Source organism: Arvicanthis niloticus, chromosome 4, assembly GCF_011762505.2.
Source record: "Arvicanthis niloticus isolate mArvNil1 chromosome 4, mArvNil1.pat.X, whole genome shotgun sequence".
NCBI lineage: Eukaryota > Metazoa > Chordata > Mammalia > Rodentia > Muridae > Arvicanthis > Arvicanthis niloticus.
Genome location: NC_047661.1, coordinates 69583708 through 69603633, shown reverse-complemented (window position 1 = coordinate 69603633; position 19926 = coordinate 69583708). Strand labels below are relative to the sequence as shown.

At 44.2% G+C, this 19926-nt stretch overlaps 1 protein-coding gene across 1 annotated transcript in view; it reads right to left on the bottom strand.

The window, feature by feature from the left end:
• The window catches only part of Nup210l (nucleoporin 210 like), a 107761-nt gene that overhangs the window by 45153 nt on the left and 42682 nt on the right, over nt 1-19926 (bottom strand). Inside the window, exons 14-18 of the mRNA XM_034499743.2 lie at nt 16362-16507; nt 12719-12940; nt 9063-9236; nt 2771-2963; nt 52-140 (exon numbers count right to left, since the gene is read on the bottom strand). Coding sequence (XP_034355634.1) covers nt 52-140; nt 2771-2963; nt 9063-9236; nt 12719-12940; nt 16362-16507 — 824 coding nt within the window. The remainder of the gene's footprint in view (nt 1-51; nt 141-2770; nt 2964-9062; nt 9237-12718; nt 12941-16361; nt 16508-19926) is intronic.

Sequence of the window (19926 nt, the reverse complement as noted above, 5' to 3'; positions counted from 1 at the left end):
GCTCCCATGCCAGGCCCTAATCTATATTCCTTAATCATAATTTCCACTCACTTTTGGGCTTTTCTTCCCTGAATAACCAGCAAAATTGACTCCAATGAGCACAGTCCCCTTTATCTGATGCACCTTAAGGATCTGATGGCCTAAAGCAGGAAAACACTGTGTCAAAACAGGTGTGCCCACTGCAAACCAGACTCCAGAAAACTAATGTTTGTTTCAGGGTCCTCCAAATGACATTTTATTGGGAAAAAATGCTGAAAGGGGAGAAATACACACAAAAAAACAGAACATTGGGTTTGTACTGAACCTGCTATATGACTCCAAGCCAAGGACCTCTTAGGTCCTTGTGAAATTAGGCCAGGCAAAACCTAAAATTCTTTCTTCCTGTAATGGCCTATAAATCAAAAAATGGGATGAAAGCAAATATATGGGGACATTTTTTGTGTATAAAATTTCAATTTACAAATAACAATAACAGTCTTTTGGGGCCTTTACTTTTTTATATAACTTATTTCTATTTTATGTGCATTGATATTTTCCCTGCATGTATGTCTGTGTGAGGCTATCAGAAGCCCTGGAACTGGAGTTACAGGCAGCTGTGAGCTGCCATGTGGGTGTTGGGAATTGAACCAGGGTCTTCTGGAAGAGTACCAGTACTCTTAACCACTGAGGCATCTCTCAGCACCCGGGACCTTTGCTTAGCTTTACTTATCTTTATATACATGGCAATCAGTCACTCAAGAAATTAATATGGAGCATTATTTATTATTTTTAATTTAAAATGTGTGCATGTGGTGGGGTGGTGGGGTTTGATCTGTCGCTATGCACTGTAACGCTAAATTCTCTACCCAAGGTCTACATCTATGAGTGAATTCTCACGGATACCAGCTTTTGTTGTACAAACCTTGTTCCTTCACTTAAAACTAATGGTTAAATAAAATTGGCTACAGCCAGTCACTGGAGGGGTTAGAGGCAGGTGGGTTTTGAGTTACCTGGTTGGGAGTGGGGAAGAGAGAGGAGAGAGGAGAGACCAGGGAGGAAGGAGGAAGATTGAAAAGAGAGGAGGAAGCCGATATGAGGGGAGATGGACCATGAGCACGTGGCCAGGAGAAGCAGCAAGTATCTGCTTGGGGTAAACTGCTGGGGAAGTATCCAGGCTAGCAGTTAGAACAGTAGATTAGGGGTTACAGCCAGTAATTGTCAAGGCCAAATAAAACAACCATAATCTGAGTCTCCTTTGTTTGTAAACTCGTCAGGGATTAGTTTAAATTAGTTGTATTACATTTTGGCACACCTTATGTCAGGAATCAAACTAAAATAATCTGAGACAAGTTACAGCATAGAGAGGCACAACCCTCCCAAAAATGTGGATTTGAAGCCACCACTTCTTGGGACCAGCTGGACTACAGCTCCTGGGAAGACTTTGAACTCAAACTGCCACTGACAGAAACACAGGCTTCGGTTCTCCCAAGAGCTGCATGCTGCTCTGGAAAGCCAGCACTCTGCTTGGCGGGAAGCACAGCTTATGCTCAGGCCCATGGGGAGAAACAGCACCCTAATCTGGGCCCACTGAGTCCCCAGCGCATGTGTGTGGGGTTAGGTCTCTCTTCTCAACATACTGGTCTTTGAACTCAGGTCACCATTGTAATAGCAGGCTCCTTTACCTGCTGAGTCAACTTTGCTGTACCTCTTTTTCTTTCTTCCTCTCCTCTCCTCCCCTCTCTCCCCCTCCCCTCCCCTCCCCTCCCCTCCCCTCCCCTCCCCTCCTCTTCTCTCTTCTTTGAGACAGGGTTCTCATTGGATAACCTTGGCTGACCTCAAACTCACAGAGACTGCATCTGTCTCCTGAGTACTACATTAAAGACTATGCCTTCTGAGCCCCATTGCAGCATGTGCTCCCACAGGAGACTCAGAATATTTACTTCAGCCCGGAGTAAAGAAAGACATGACATTCCTAGATTCCCTAGAGACAGCTTTTAGTTCAATGAAGATGAGGAAAAGCCAAAAGAACAGGGTATATATAGAGAGAGTAAGGGGAAAGAGAGATCCTGTCATGTTTAATGATGGGAGTTACTGGGAGCTGTGGGGACCGCTCCCGGTTGGAGTGCTTATGTAACATTAGAGGCGAGTGCTGTACCACTGAGCTATGTCCACAGCTCCCTCAGATTAACTTTGTATTTTATTTCATAGCTTTGTAATTTTGAGCCAGGGTTTTCTTTTTTGTTTGCTTGTTTGTTTTTTTGAGACAGGGTTTCTCTGTGTAGTCCTGGCTGTCCTGGAACTCACTCTGTAGACCAGGCTGGCCTCGAACTCAGAAATCCGCCTGCCTCTGCCTCCCAAGGGCTGGGATTAAAGGTGTGCGCCACCACCGCCCGGCCGGCCATAACTCTTGATCCCCCTGTTCTGACCTCCTGGCTTCTGGGATTCTATTACGCCTTGTTTATGAGGTGCTGAGGATCAAACCCATGTATGTTTTTACACATGCTAAGCGATCCGGCTCCCAAATGACCCCTCTTCTTTTTTTCTCCCTTTCTACCAGCCCCCTCTTGATTTCTTGGCACTGGGGATAGAACGCAGGATCTCACACAAGCTCTACATATGTTCGATCACTGGACAACACTGTCAATTCTACCTCTGTGTTTTTCTATACATATGCACAAATATCAAAGATGAAAGGCAACATGATAAAATTTAGAATGAAACAGTGGCTCCTAAGGAAGCAGCGTGAACCATTTAGTAATGCCCTGAGGCATCTGCAGGCTGTGTACGGTACCATGCAGTTGGGTCTGCCCACTGCCATCATCTCTGGCTACCATCTCCACTGACTTAGAATCTTCAAAATGCGCTAGCGTCTCGTTGGAAGATTTCCACTCTAGCATCAATGAGCTGAAATTGTCAAACTTCCTCCCATGCTGATCAAAGACTGCCAGTTCTAGGACTGAGTCCCTCAAGCTGGACACAGGAATCTGCATGAAAATAAAAGGTCATAAAAAATTAGGGGTCATCAGGTCAGCCCAGCAGGTAAAGGCCCTTGCCACAAAATCCTGGATTCTATCACTGGAACTCACATAAAGGTGAAAAGAGAGAACCAACTTCACAAAGTCGTCCTCTGACTGCCACACACCATGGCAACCATGTGAACACACACACTACATGGATGCATACAATAATTTACTTCTAAAAAATTCAATAGCCTTAGGGCTGACAAGCTATCTTTGAAGAGAGGATTTCTGTCTCCTCTCCTCTTTCCATTTTGATAGTTTCTAACTGTGCCTGGTCAGCAGTTGACAACATGTGGTGTTACGTGTTTTTTCCTTTCTCTTCTCTTTCTTCCTCATTTTCAGGGGGCTGGGGCATGTTTTTTTATTTATTGCATTTTGTTTCTGAATGATGTAGCTATCATGGCACTTTAACTCCCCAAAAAATATTTCCTAAGAGATAAAATTTTTCTTTCTTTTTTTCTTTTTTTTTTTTTGTTTTTTTTTTTTTTTTTTTGTTTTTGGTTTTTTTTTTTTTTTTTTTTTTTTTTGACACAGGGTTTCTCTGAGTAGCCCTAGCTGTCCTGGAACTCACTCTGTAGACCAGGCTGGCCTCGAACTCAGAAATCCACCTGTCTCTGCCTCCCAAGTGCTGGGACTAAAGGCGTGCGCCAACACCGCCTGGAGAGAACATTTTTCTATGTAAACAAGCAAAACAATAATATTACACTTAAGAAAAAAATTTTTTTAGTTTTGTTTTTTGCCTTTGTGCATGTGTATAGGTCCATGTGAATGCCCGGGCACATGTGTGCAGGTACTCACTGAGGTTAGAAAAGCTGTGTTCGCTGGGCGGTGGTGGCGCACGCCTTTAATCCCAGCACTTGGGAGGCAGAGGCAGGCGGATTTCTGAGTTCGAGGCCAGCCTGGTCTACAGAGTGAGTTCCAGGACAGCCAGGGCTACACAGAAAAACCCTGTCTCGAAAAACCAAAAAAAAAAAAAAAAAAAAAAAAAAGAAAAGCTGTGTTCTTTTGAATAGGTTTGGTCCCCATAGACTCTGTGTTTGAATGCTTGGCCCATAGGGAGTGGCACTATTAGGAGGTGTGGCCTTGTAGGAGGAAGTGTGTCAGTGTGGAGGCGGGCTTTTAGGTCACACAGTCTCCTGTTGCCTGTGGATCAAAATGTAGAGCTCTCAGCCCTTTCTCCAGCACCATGGCTTCCTGTATACTTCCAGGATTCCTACCACGATGACAATGGACTAAACCTCTGAACTGTAAGCCAGTCCCAATGAAGCATTTTCCTTTATAAGAGTTGCCTTGGGGGCTGGTGAGATGGCACTACTGATCTTCTGGAGGTCATGAGTTCAAATCCCAGCAACCACATGGGCTCACAATCATCCTATGTCCTCTTATGGGTGTCTGAAGACAGGTATAGTGTACTTATATATAATAAATAAATAAAAACCTTTGGGCTGGAGTGAGGGGTGGGGGCAGAGCAAGAGGGAGAAGGGAAGGGGGGAAAAGAGTTGCCTTGGTCATGGTCTCTTCGAAATGATAGAAACCCTAATTAGGATAGGCGTGGTCACTGGCTCTTCTGGAGCTGGAGTTACAAGTGGTTGTAAGCTGTCTGATATGGGTTCAGGAACTGAACTAAGGTCCTCTGAATGAACAGCAAGAATTCTTAACCACTTATCCACCTCTCCAACACCTCATGGGGGGAGGGTGACAGGGTTTTGAGACAGGGTTTTTCTGTATAGCCCTGGCTGTCCTGGGACTTGCTCTGTAGACCAAGTTGGCCTCAAACACAGAGATTTGTCTGTATCTGCCTCCTAGTGTTGGGATTCAAGTCATGTACCACCACCACCACCTGGCTTATAAAACTTAGGTCTCTTTTCCCTTTTTTTTTTTTTTTTTTTTTTTAATAGATAGGATTTCTTTGTGTAGCTTTGACTGTCCTGGAACTTATTCTGTAGACCAGGCTGGTCTTGAACTCACAGAGATCTGCCTGCCTCTGTCTCTGCCTCTCCAGTGCTAGGATTAAAGGCAAGCACCAGCACTGCCCCAATTCTCTTCCTTCTTGGGCTGTCTAGAACAACAAGATTCTTAGTGTAACAGCCAGCTGGTCTACCCTTATGCTTCTAAAAGTTTTGAGACAAGTCACAGACTGTAGCTAATTGCCATGGCTTATAAATGTCCAGTCCAAAGTAACAAAGTTTTACATTTCCCTTCCCCCCACTTCTCTCCATCTCCCTCTCCCTTTTTCTCATCTTCTCTCTCTGCTACAGGATATTTGATCACATTATGAACCCTGAGATTGTGTTATTTACTAAAACAAACAAACCTGCTTCTAGTTATGTGGCTCAGCCTTTAGCACACACTTTAACCCCAAACAATGAAGATAAAGTTAGTTTGTAGAAGGAAGCACCCATGTTTGAAAGTGATGTCTAATTTAGTGCCAGACAAATTGATGAATCAGACAAAGATTTGTCAGAATGAATCAGAGATAGGATCTGCCCATCTCAGAAGAAGAGACAGGAAGGAGAGGCGGCTTAAGGGAGAGCAGTGCAGAGAGAAAAGAGGAGGCAGTTTTACTGGGACGGTGATACAGACACAGGCTGCAGAGAGAAAATAAGCTAGACACAGGAAAAAATCAGAACGCGCCAGAGAATGAGAAGGAGCCAGAAGATTAGAACACATTGCCAGAGTCAGTATGAGGCCAAAAAGGGCAAAAAGTCAGAGGGCAAGAGAGAAGCCAGATTGAATCAGTCAGCTTGGAGAGGAGTTTGAGTCAGAACAGTTGAGTTGAATCAACTCAACTCTAACCAGATCTCAGAAAGACTGGGTGAGCTTATTCAGTAGTAAGTCTCAGAGACTGAAAACATGCTAGGCCTAGATTAGATTGTATGGAGGCTAGAAGTTTCCAGGACTAGGCCTAGGTTAGCAGGCTGAGGCAGTAAGCCTTCCATGATAACAATTACTACAGGAGAATAAAAAATACTTTTCCCTCTCTCTCTGTCTCTCTGTCTCTCTGTCTCTCTGTCTCTCTGTCTCTCTGTCTGTCTCTCTGTCTCTGTCTCTGTCTCTGTCTCTCTCTCTCTCTCTCTCTCTCTCTCTCTCGTGTGTGTGCGTGTATGTGCGTGTGTGTGCGTGTGTGTGCGTGTGTGTGTGCGCGCGCGCGCACGCGCGCAAGCATGCATTCAGTGGCATGCATGTGGGGTCAGAGGACAGCTTGCAGGAGTTGGTTCTCTCCATCTACCATGTGGATCCTGTTGATCAAATTCAGATTGTCAGACTTGGAGGCAAGTGCTAGGCCTCTTGCCAGCTCTTTGGTTGTTTGTTTGTTTGGTTTTGTTTTTTGTTTTTTTTTTTTTTTTTTTTTTGACATATTCTCATTTAGCCAGGCTGGCCTTGAACTCCCAGGTGTCCTGACCTCTCCATTTTCAGCTAAGGCTGTTTGAAACAGTTTATACAAGACTTTTGTAATTGCAAACCTCAGTGAAGCATTTCTGATGGGTCAGAAGGAGGAAGCACCCCTCCAGTGGGGGGCTGCAACGACTGTGCTAAGGAGCAAGGCCTTGAATGATCGAAAGCACTGTGGTGGGACTCCGGCTGGAAGCAAAGCTATGATTGGGATTGGTCTGAACACCCACTCCTATGCCATCTATGAAGCCTGAGTTTGAGGCCAGCCTGGTCTATAGAGCTAGTTCCAGGATAGCTAGAGATACCCTGAAACTCTGACTCAAAACAAAACCAAACAAAACCTGTAAACTGGGACCCAGAAATCTTGCACAAGCTGATGATTTAGCCAAGCAAGTTTATTAAGAAGCACAGATTGGAGCTGGAGAGATGGCTCAGCTAAGAGCACTGGCTGTTCTCCCAGAGGTTCAATTCCCAGCACCCACAGGGCAGCTCACAACTGTCCATAATTCCAATTCCAGGGAGTCTGGCATCCACATACGGACATGCATACAAGTGAAACACCAATGTACATAAAATAAAAATAAATAAATCTTAAAATAATAAGCTCAGCATCATATAATCTTTGCTGGGCCGGGAGAATAGCCAAGGTCAGCAGAGAGCTGAGTCAGACAATGTTGGCAAAGAGAACACAGCTGCCTTGGGACTGATAACCACAATTGAGGGGGAAGAGTCCGAAGTGTCCGGTGCCTAGACATTGTAGCCTTGACACTTTGGAGACACTGGCCCCGGCTCTAGACTGGCCTTGCCAAGTCTGCTCATGGACAGGGACACAGAACTAAAGTTCTCTTTGTCCTTTTATCAGGGCTTCTGAGGAAGCCTTAGATTGGTCTATCACTAGGTTCCCAGTTGGTAGAACTGTTTGGGAAAGATTAGAAGATATGGCCTTGTTGGAGAAGGTGTCACTGGGAGCTGAGGTGGGCTTTGAAGTTTCTAAAGACTGGGGCCATCTCCAGTGTTCCCACTCCGTCTCCTGCTTGCAGCTCAAGATGTAAGCACTCAGCTCTTCCTGCTACTATGTCTTTTTATGCCATCAGAATCTTTTCTAATTTACTTGGTAATTTGTTCTTTGACCATTTGTTGTTGTCTGAAAGCTCTTTCACAGACCTGCCCAAAGGTGTCTCTCTTCTGAAATGGTAGATCCTTTAAGTTGGCTATCACTGTTGGCCATTACAGATCACACTCACCAATCTCTGGCTGAGGATTCATTTATATTGCTTGGATAGAAAGCATGGGCAGGCAAGAATCTCTGTTAGATGCTGGTCTCTAGAGCCTTCATGACCCTCAGTGTCTGACAGATATATGTGGAAGCTGTGGTAAGGGGCACCTTCAGTGTTTCAGTTGCTGTGTTTGTGTTGAGTGTATGGACACTTAGTCCCTGGGCTGGCTAGCTTTATGTCAACTGGACACAAGCTAGAGTCATTTGGGAGGAGGGACTCTCACTGGAGAAAATGCCTGCACTAAACATATAGGATAAAGTTACAGGGTCTTCCTCATCTACAAAGAGACTATGAAAGGCAGGGGTGGGGAGGCAGTAGTACACACCTGTAATCCCAACACTTAGGAGGCTGAGGTAGGAAGATTGTAAGTTTGAGGCCAGTCTGGTTCGCCTAGAGAGGGATTACCTGTGACACCATGCCTGGCTTTAATTACCACCAGTCTTCATGGTACATTTGCAGGAGAGGTAATTTTTCTGACTTAAGCTATAATGCTAACAATAGATCTGGTGGGGAGATGTTAGTAAAACCACTTAGAGGCTATTCTGAGAGAGGGTCAACTGTCTGCAGCTACAATTCTCTCCAAACACAACAGTGCCACTCACTTTGATGGACAGAGCTGTATTTCAGATCTCTTATCCTGAAACCATCTGAGACTGTTGGAAAATCCTGCTGCAAAGGTGGAAGTCTGACATTACAGGATAGCCCTGAGCTCAGTGTAAAATGGCAGACTCCCTTGGTTAGCAAGGCTTCCTCTTCTTAAAGCCAGACTCCACACCCTATCTATGGAATGTCACGTAGCCTTGGTTAGACTACAGGTTTGCTTCCTTTCTCCCAGTAAGAAAGATAAGAACCAGTTCATCTGGCACCTGAAATTCCTGGAATGCTTCCCCAATGTTGATGTGGTATCTCGGTACCTTATCTTTCTGCCAACCACCTTTCCTACCCTGACATAAATGTTTACTATACTAGAGAATTGTGGCTGTAGACAGTTGACCCTCTCTCAGAACAGCCTCTAACAGGTTTTACTAACATCTCCCCTATCAGATCTATTGTTAGCATTATAGCTAAATCAGAAAAATTACTTCTCCTGTAAATGTACCATGAAAACTGGTGGTAAAAAGCAAACAGAAAAGTTATATAGTTCTCCAAAACTATATAACTCTTGATTTACCCAAAGTAAAGTTGATCTGTCTCCCCAAAGCTGGTCCCAGTGTATTGTTATTACTGTTCATACCCACAGGGATTCCAAATCACCCTACTGACCCTCCTCCCATACACACACCCTGTTGCCCCTGCTTCATTTGCCCTTGTGGATTGAAACCAGCAGAGATCCCCATCCCCTGTGATATTAAACAACAGTGTCATGTGTATTAGGAGCACAGTCTGCACTTACCAGTTGCTTGTTGTACTGTGGCAGAGGACATGGCTGGGTGCCAGCTGGCACTTTGTACATCGGTGTCACCGACATGCTGGCAGGATGGGCACAGATGAAGCGCACCTGCACCTTTTCCACAGAGGGACTAGGGTTTAGGACCCCTGGGTGATTCCCGATCCGTAAGGTAAGAACCTTTGAGGAAACATCAGTGAGTTATTTGTGTGTAGACCCTTGACATCTGTCATGCTGAACCAAATGTGTCAGAATTATTCAAATTCCAGAGGAGGCCTTTTGGATATGATAATCAAACAAATCCTTTAAAGGATTTCTCACTACACACCAAATAATTGAATAGCCTAATTAAAAAAAAAAAAAAAAGGTAGAAAGCAAGCAAGAATGATATTGTTGGCCTTTACACAGATAGAAATCTAGGAGGACTGCTTGCACACAGTCACACACTACACAATCATGTACACAGACAGACAGACAGACAGACACACACTCATACACACACAAAGAGGCCTAGGAATACAGCTCAACGATAGACTGGCTTACTCAAGGGATTAAAGTCAATCCTCAGGAGAAGAATAAACAAAAAGAGTGGCACCAGGAGTCCCGGCACACCTGTACTTCAGCACTATAACGTGGAGGCAGGGCATCAGGAGATCAAGCTTATTTTCAGCTGCATAGCTAGTTTGAAGCCAGCATGAATTACATGTGACCCTGTCACAAAATAAAATCAAAGCATACTATGAAAATTTTAAGACAAATGGAACTTAAAATATCTAACTTTGGCTGGCAGTGACACACCAACACTCAAGAGGCAGAGGCAGGGGGATCACTGCAAGTTCAAGGTCAGCCTGTTCTCCATAGTTAGTTCCATGCTAGCTATCTATATAAAGTGAAACCTTGTTTGCAAAACAAGCTGGGCAGAGTGGCGCACACCTTTAACCCCACAGTTTGAGAGGGAGAAGCAGGTAGATCTCTGTGAGTTTGAGGTCAGCCTAGTCTACATAGCAAGTTCTATGATATCCAGGGCTACATAGAGACCCTGTCTCAAAAACAAACAAACAAACAAACAAACAAACCCACAAAACCAACAAGCAAAGAACAACAAAAAGCAAAAGAACTATCAGCCCAGAAAGATGGCTCAGCTGCCAAGCCCGAATACCTGAGTTCAATTCCCAGGACCCACCTGTAAAGGGAGAGACCTGATCCTTGCAAGTCACCTCATGGCCTCCTTGTGCACTCTGTGGTACATGCACCATGGTTTGCATGTGTCCCCCACAAGTGAATTTTAAAAATAAATATATAAATTTAACCCAATTTCTTTAGTCTTTTTCTTCAACAAGTCTTGTGCTATTGGTGTCTTAGTTTAGTTTATTTTTCTGTTCAAAGTTTATTTTATATTCATTTATTTCATGTATATTGAGTATTCAGCCTGCATCCAGGCACTTGAGAAGATTAGAAGAGGGTATTGGCTCTCTCTGGGTTTCACCGAACACTACGTGCACGTGTTACTCACAAAGGATCACACATGCGCACATAAAGTACATGAAACTACAAAGCTCATATAAAAGACTGGCAGGCAGCAGGGCTGGCAAGATGGCTCAGTGGGTAACTTGACAGCCTGACAACCCGCACGGTAGAAGGAGAAAACTCCTGCAAGTTGTCCTCTGACCTTCAGACTCACATGTGTGCACACACAAAAGTAAATAAATGAGCAAGTAAATAAATAAATAAGCCAATTAATTAATGTGATTGAGAGCATTATCCACTTCACCCTAGGTTCTGAACAGACAAGACTAGTGACTTCTATGTGGTTACATACAGTACAGTTATTTCTTTGTTGTAAACATGAAAATAAAAAGTCTGTGATTTCAAGATGTATTAAAGAAATGAAAAAGACCAGACACTCATTCTCTATTCTTTGGAGCTTCTTCTGTTGTTGTTTTGTTTTTCTGAGACAGGGTCTCTATGTATAGTCTTGGGTGTCCTTGTAGTCTTGGAAATGACTCTGTAGGCCAGGCTGGCCTTGAACTCAAAGATATGCCTGACTTTATGTCCCTAGTGATGGGGTTAAAGGTGTGTGCCACCACCAGCTTCTTGTTTTGTTTTAAAGATTTATTATTTTTGTTTTTAAGCTTTTTTTTTTTTAATTGTGTGGGTGTAGTGGGTACAAGTGTTCATAGAGGAGATAGGTGAGGATCCTCTGGAGAAACCAAACCCAGGTACTCTGAGAGAGCAGTAGACTCTCTTTACCCACTGACTCTCCAGTCCTTAAGACTTGTGCATATGTGTGTCTGTGAGTGTAAGCCACATGTGTGCAGGTACCCACAGAGACCAGAAGATGAATGATCTCTTGGAGCTGAAGTTACAGGCAATTATGAACTACCTCAACTCAGGAACTGTGGTAGCTTTTATAGCCAAAATTCCAATATGGATGGGGAATGGGACCCCCCAAGGTCCCACACCTCTATAGCAGGAGCTTTTAGCAGGTAGTTACTGAGGGAAGGAGAGTCACTCTTCTTCAGAGGCTGTGGCTGCTGGTAGGTTGTTCATACCCCCGTGAGTAGCCACACACCCAGATGAATATGGGCACCACTAGTTGGACCCACTGGGTAATTAACAATACTCCACCCAGAGGCCATCGGAGGGCAGGAGGCAGCCTCCTCCACCTCTCCCTGCTCTATTCCTTTGAGGAAGAGACTTGCTCTGAATCTGGAGCCTTGTGGGTTGGAGTGAAGGGCATGTTTGTTTTTCCCAATAAGCCAGAAGTCTCAGCAATCATGCCATCCTGGCCCACTCAGTGTTGGGGTTACAGGTGTGCATGGGACCACAACTGTCTTATTACATGGGTGCAGGGATCAGAACTCTGGTGTTCACAATTTCAGAGATATTGCTTTTAGCCCCGGAGCCATCTCTAATCTTGAAGCTTATTTTTATTAGAAAAACCTTAGCAGAAATGAGTGAATAGAAACGTTTCTGTTAGTGAGGGTCCAGAGATGGGACTCTGCACATGGCTAGCAGGAATGTGAAATGGTTCTGCTGCTGCAGAGAGGTGTGGCAGCTCCTTCAAAACACCATTGACAGGATTACTGCAGGAGTCAGCAATTCCACTTCTGCTCCTCCCCAGACAGGGTTTCCCTGTGAGAAGAGAGGCTGTCCTGAAACTCTGTAGACTAGGCTGGTCTCAAACTCAGAGATCTGCCTGCTTTTGCCTCTGAGTGCTGGGATTAAAAGTGTGCCATTACGTAGCCTGGCTGCGAGAGTGAGTAAGGAGGCTTCACACCTTCAGTCCTGGTTGGTGTGGTGGCTCACACTTTCAATCCTGGTAGTAGGGAGGCAGAGACAGGTGGATTCCTGTGAATCTAGACCAGACTAGTCTATACAACAAGTTCTGGAACAGCCAGAGGTAAATCGAGAAAGCCTGTCTCAAACAAAACAAACAAACAAAAACAAAAACTCAAACAAAACAAAAAACCAAACCAAATTAATAAGTAAACTCTAAAAGTTAAAAACAAAAATACTGGGGACAGAGGCTAGACAGACCACGGTGCATATACACACATGAAGGCAAACGCACATACACGTAAATAAAAACATCTTTAAAAAGAGTATTATACTACAAGCTGCAACATTAAACCAATGATAGAAAAAGGCTGTTTTCTTACTTGTTCCCCTAACTCTAGGCACAGGACACGGTAGACAAACTGGTTCTGCTTCCTCTTTGCTGGCAGCCGGACTTCTGTTACTCTAATGGCCTCTGCCTTCTCCATCCTCAGCTCCAAAAAAAATCGGGCTGGCTCCAAGATCCATGGATGAGGGCCCCCTTCAAATACCATTTCCTTCACAGACTGCCATGTCACCAAAGCCACTTCCACAGGGTTTAGAGCCTGGAACAAATTAGTCCCTATATAGTTAGGATGTATTTTATTTTATTTATCTGTTTAGACAGAAGGTCTCTCACACTATTTAAACATCTGATCCTCCTGCCTCCACTTCCCCTGTGCCTGGATTACCAATGTGTCCTGCTATGTTTTTTTTAAAAATAATGTCTTTTGAAATGAAAATATAATGATCTACTTTCCCCTCCTCTTTCTCCCTCCAAACCCTCCTATGTATCCCCCCTGCTCTCTTTCAAATCTGTGATCTCTTTTTCCCTGATTGTTGTTATACAAAGCATTTTTAATTATAATTTTTTTAGACAGAGTCTCTTCTTTATTATAATTATTGTTTTGAGACTATAATCTTTTGGGTTTATTTTTATTGTTTATTTATTTTGAGAACAGGTTTTTATTATATAGAAAACAACTTAGCTGCCCTAGACCTTACTATGTAGACTAGGCTGACCTCAAACTCATAGATACCCACCTGCCTCAGCTTTCTTCATGCTGGGATTAAATGCTTGTGCCGTCATGCCTGGCTGAGATTGTAATACAATCACATCATTTTCTCCCTTCCCTTTCCTCCCTCCAAAACTTCTCACAAACACTCTCTCTTGTTCTCTCTCAAAGTCATGGCTTCTTCCTCTTTGTTGTTGTTGTTGGTGTTGGTGGTGGTGGTGTGTATGTACAAATACATATTCCTAAATACATAACTATAACCTGTTTAGTCTGTATAATGTTACTTGTATGTATATTTTCAGGACTAAACACTTGGTATTGGATAACTGTGCCGGATAGTTTGATGTCAACTTGACATAAACTTACATCATTTGAGAGGAGGGAACCTCAACTAAGAAAATGCCTCCAGCCACTCAGTAGTAACCCTTAACCCTGGCACTTGGGAGGCAGAGGCAGATGGATCTATGTGAGTCAAAGCCCAGCCTGGTCTACAGGACAGCCAGGGGTACACAGAGAAACTCCATTCAAACAGACAAAAAAAAAAACTAAAAGAAAGAAAGAAAGAAAGAGCCGGGCGGTGGTGGCGGCGCACGCCTTTAATCCCAGCACTTGGGAGGCAGAGGCAGAGGCAGGCGGATTTCTGAGTTCAAGGCCAGCCTGGTCTACAGAGTGAGTTCCAGGACAGCCAGGACTACACAGAGAAACCCTGTCTCAAAAAAAAAAAAAAAAAAAAAAAAAAAAAAAAAAAAAAAAAGAAAGAAAGAAAGAAAGAAAGAAAGAGAGAAAGAAAAGGAAGGAAGAAAAGAAAGAAAAAAAGGAAAATTCCTTCATAAAGTTGGGCTGTAGGCAGGCTTGTAGGGCATTTTCTTAATTAGTGACTGGTGTGAGAGAACCTAGCCCATTGTGGGTAGGGTCATCCCTGAGCTCTATTAGAAAACAGGCTGAGGGGCTGGAGAGATGGCTCTGTGGTTAAGAATACTAACTGCTCTTCCAGAGGTCCTGAGTTCAATTCCCAGCAACCACATGGTGGCTCACAACCATCTGTAATGAGATCTGATGCCCTCTTCTGGTGTGTCTGAAGACAGCTACAGTGTACTCATATAAATAAAATAAGTAAATAAATTTTTAAAAAATATTAAAATAAAATAAAAAGAAAGCAGGCTGAGCAAGCCAGTAAGCAACACCCCTCCATGGCTCTGCCGAACTCACCCTTTCCTCCCCAGCTTGCTTTGTGGTCATGGCGTTTTGTCACAATAGTAGTAGCCCTAAACAATAACCAACTCTCCAGCTCTTCCCTGGAGAGGAGTAGTCTCCTGCTCTACACATTCCTCGGTTGGTTCCCTGTTGTTGTCTGTCCAGCTTAGGGCTTCAGGAGCATTCCACCGGCCACCTTAGCATATATACTGGTGCCCTCGCTCACAGTCCGGTTAGGCAGCTGTGTTGGGAGACTTCATGGGTGTGGCCATACTGGTTTCATATGCAGCTGGGATTGAGTTCTGGGCTTTGTGAGTGTTCGGCAATAATCGACCAGCTCTGCTAGTTCCCAGCTTCCTTTTCCAGAAATTTAAATTGTTTACTTTGCTTCTCTCATTTGTGCCAACCTTTTCTTTATTCTAAGAGACAATGGGTCAGAATTTGCCAGTTTTAATGGAAAGAATGTGGAGATATGCTTTTAATCTTTTAAATCTGTTATTTTTTAAAACTTTTTAAAAAATAGTTATTTATTTTATTTAAATGAGTACACTGTAGCTGTCTTCAGACATAACAGAAGAGGGCACTGGATCCCATTACAGATGATTGTGACCCATTATGTGGTTGCTGGGAATTGAACTCAGGAACTCTGGAAGAGCAGTCAGTGCTCTTAACTGCTGAGCCATCTCTCCAGTCCTAAATCTCTTATTTTTATGTGCACCAGTGCCTTGCCTGCATGCATGTCTGTGTACTACATGCATGCCCATTCCCTGGTGCCTGTGGGAGACACAGAAAAGGGTGCCAGATCCCCTGGGACTAGAGTTACAGAAAGTTCTAAGGCACCATTTGGGTGCTGGGAACTGAACCCAGGTCCTCTGCAAGAGCAACAAGAGCTCTCAGCTGCTGAGCCATCTCTCCAGCCTCTTGATTTTTATTTTTGATGGAATTAAGCAAAGTGGATAATCTGTCCCTTTTATTTTGAACTACTTGTCATAATATTTATGGACCAACCCTTATGGTCCCAAATAATGGCTGATGTTCTAAAAATATATAAATTCATGGTGTAAATATGGCTGACTCCTCTTCTACAGGACAGTAAGTTGCTGAGTAATAGCTTTCTTCAACAGGGACTGTGCTAGTAGTCTGTCTGACTGGTACTTACAGATGCATATATATAATATATGCATATGCAGAAATTCAGATAGTACCATAAAGTGTCTTATGTACCTAATTTCCCGCATCATATACGTCAGTATTAAAGAAGAAAGGTAAGTTTCTAAGATTCGCTAATGCAAGATAAAGACATTGCTCACGTCAGGTGGGGGTGTGATTCAGTTGGGGGAGCAGGTTATTTGCATATTGTTTGGTGGGCAGGAGCTTGCCTAGCATGCATGAGCCCTGTGTTCCATCCCCGCAGAGCACAGGCTGAGAGTGCCCGAGTAAGTACTCCTCTGAGTACTCTGATCCTCCCATACTTGTGAGACCAGAGGATCAGAATTCAAAGTCATCCTTGGACACAAGTCTAATTGAATGCCAGCCTGGGCTACAAGAGACTATCTCAAAAACAAACAAACAAACCCCCAAAGCTATTCCTGACTGTATTTATTCAGGATACACTCCCTGAGGGATAAACTCCCACTACTGAGGCTTCAGGAACGAGAGCTGAGATTAGACAACACTGAGTGAGTAAGGAGGTCACAGATTCTGACTGCCAGTTCTGAGGAGCTGGAGGAGACGGCAAGCGTCTAGGGTTCCCCAGGCCTTCCGTGGGACAGCTCACCTTTAGAGGTTCGTAAGCAGCAAATGTGGCGCTGCTCCACACGTGCTCTTCATGCCCAGTCACACTGACGGTCACCAGAGTGTGGCCCGGAGACGTGGCTGCTATGTGGACACTAGAGCAGTGCATCTCTGCAGGCTTCTGAAGACCTTTCAACCAAAAGACATGAGTTCAAGCCGGCAGAGTGACGCAGGCTTACACTCTCTTGGGAGGTGACTGCGGAAGAATCAGGAGTTTACAGCCAGACTCAGCTACGATACAACTTTAAGGCAAGCCTGGGCAACAGGAAACCCTGTCCCAACAACAAACACATACCCACCATAACTTCAGCAGAATAATAAGTAGTCTGTGTTTTTTTTTTGTTGTTGTTTTTTAAAGAAATTAGGAGCCAGGCATAGTGATACACACCTTTATTCCCAGCACTCAGAAGACAGAGGCAGGCTGATCTCTGAGTTCAAGCCAGCCTGGTCTACTAAGTGAGCTCCAGGACAGCCAGGAGAAAACAACAACAACAACAAAACAAAACAACAACAAAAAAACAAAAACCTAAACCAAAAAAAGATAAAAAAAAAAAATTAGGATACAGAAATAGAATAATTTTAACACATAAAAAGTATAACTTGAGGCTGGAGAAATGGCTCAGTGGTTAAAAGCACGACTGCTCTTCCAGAGGACCCAGGTTCGGTTCCCAGTGCCTGCATGTGCACTTGCAATCCTCCTAACCACAGCTCCAGAGGATCCAAGAAGATCCATCGCTCCCCCAACATGGGCATCTGAACAATGCAGGATTTGATATCAAGATTAGTGATGCCAACTCAAAGATAGCTGAGATTGTCAAGAACTGTAAAGCCTGCTAGCTAACTACTGCAGTGACTAACAAGAAGAACCCCAGTAATATGTTCAGAGGCACAAAGCCCAGAATCTACTGAGAGATAGACTTCATAGAGGTAAAACCAGAAAATTTTAGATTTAAGTATTTACTGATATTTATAGATACCTTTTCAGGTTGGACTGAGGCTTTCCCCACCAAACATAAAACTACATCCACGGTGACAAAGAAGTCCTTAGAGGACACACTGCCAAGGTATGGGCTTCCTCAGAGGATAGGGTCAGACAACTGGCCAGCTTTTGTGGCCCAGGTAAGTCAGAGACTAGCCAACATTCTGGAGATTGATTAAAAACTTTATTGTGCTTATAGACACCAGAGTTCAGGACAGGTAGAAAGAATAAACAAAACCCTAAAAGAGACCTTAACTAAATTGACCAAAGGGATTGGCAACAACTGAGTAACTCCCCCTTTTGTTCTCTACCAGGTATGAAACTCCCCTTTCCAGATGGGACTCACCCCTTTTGAAATCATGTTCAGGATACCACCCCTCATTGTTCTTAACAAACAGGGAGAGGTCATCACTGAGTTCAAAGATCACCAACTGCTGGACCATCTCAAAGGTGTCCAATGGGCTCACAAACATGTTTGGCCTAAACTTCATGCTCTCTATAAAACAAGACCCACTCTGGAGCCTATAGCCCAGAAACTGGGTCCTAATAAGGAGATACTGCCAGGGGTCATTAGAGCCTGGTTGAAAAGGTCCCTATGTCATCATTCTGACCACACCTACTGCCTTAAACGTTGACAGAATTGCAGTGTGGATCCACCACATACACTCGAATCACAGATCCATGTGTAGTTGAGGATGCCCCAGACCAACAGAGACAAGAGAAATAGAAGGCTATCAAGCACCCTTCCAAACCTCTCAAGCTCAAGTTACAAAGATCCTGATGAGCCTCCTTGCTGTCTGTACTACAAAACCAACCCCCACCAGCCCCTTAATCTTACCAGGGCCATCATCAATACGGTCACAGGAAAGACTATCAATTCCACCTCTCAAGTTACACCCCCAGCTACCTGGCTCCTGGATCTCCATGTCTACCTCTGTGATCTGGTGGGTAAAGAATGGGACCCCCCTCTCTAGAACAATGTCAGAAGAGTACCTGCCAGCTTATGGTTGCAATACACATTTGATGCAATGGAAGACTAAACACCAAGCTTTTTATGTTTGCCCAGGACATTCCCAGAGCCGTGACCAAGGCAACAAATGTGGAGGCCCCGAGGCTTTCTCCTGTGCATCCTGGAGATGCAAATCCACTGGATGGATACACTAGCAGTCACCCCCTCCCCTAATAAGGACCCCATCACCATGACTAGGCTCGATACCCGGGGCTGTGGGGAGAAATACAATCCTCTTATTATTAGATTCACAGATGATGGCAGGAAGGCTGAATAGACTAACAGTAAGACTTGGGGAATGGGCTGGAGAGATGGCTCAGTGGCTAAGAACACTGACCTCTTTTCCAGAGGTCCTGAGTTCAATTCCCAGCAACCACATGGTAGCTCACAGCTATCTGTAATGGGATCTAATGCCCTCTTCTGGTGTGTCTGAAGAGAGCAGCAGAATACTCATATACATAAAATAAATAAATCTTAAAAAAAAAAGACTTGGGGACTGAAACTTTATCTTACTGGTAAAGATCCTAGAGTCCTATTCACCATGTTCAAACACTCCCAATTGCTCTCGGTCCTAATGTCCTGCTGGCTAACCCTCCACCTACACCACCTCTGTGGGCCACATTCATCTTCTCCTAAGAAGGTTCCAAGCCAAGCCACCAGGACAATGCAAAGACTGAATAATGATAGCCCTGACGCACTCTGGAATATGATGGTCCAGTCTTCTCAGGTTTCCAACGCCTCCAGAGTTAACAGAGTCAACTCTGAGTTAACTGAGTCATGCTGGCTGTGCTATGAGATAAGACCACCCTACTTTAAAGCGTAGCCATGATTGGAAACTTTACTGAAACTGAGAACCTCAATGCATACAGATGGCAATAAGATAAGGCTAGGCTGACCTTACGGGCCATAGAAGGCCTGGCCACCTGTATAGGGGCAGTCCCTGGGCCTACAGCCATCTTTGTAACAAGATAAATCCAGATAATGATAAATACCTATTACTACCCACCAAGGCCTGGTGGGCATGCACGTACTACAGGGCTTACCCCATGCATCCACAGGGCTATACTACATCAGGACAAAGAAGTTTGAATACTTGTCCAGTTGTTACCCAAGATCATCTATCACACAGATGACCAAGTTCTAGATTTCCTGGATGGAACCTTGGGTTTAGACCCCACGAGAGCCAAGCATGAACCAATTTAGGCTGAAACTCTGGTGGTTCTTGGGTGTGGCTGGCACAGGAACCGGGGTAGTTTCCTTAGTGTTGAGCAAAACCAGCAGTAGGACCGTCTAAGAGGCCATAGATACTGATATCCAAGGTTCTCTGGGCTCCCTGGCAGAGGTAGTACTCCAAAATAAGAGGGGACTGGACCTCCTGTTTATGCAACAAGAAAGGCTATGTGCAGCTCTTAAACAGAATGCTGTTTGTATGTTGACTACTCTAGAGTGGTCAAAGAGTCAATGGCCAAAGTTAAAGAAGGCCTGGCAGAGAGGGGAGGGAGGGAGGGAGGGAGAAAACAGGCACAAGGTTAGTTCAGTCATGGTTCAACAGCTCCCCTG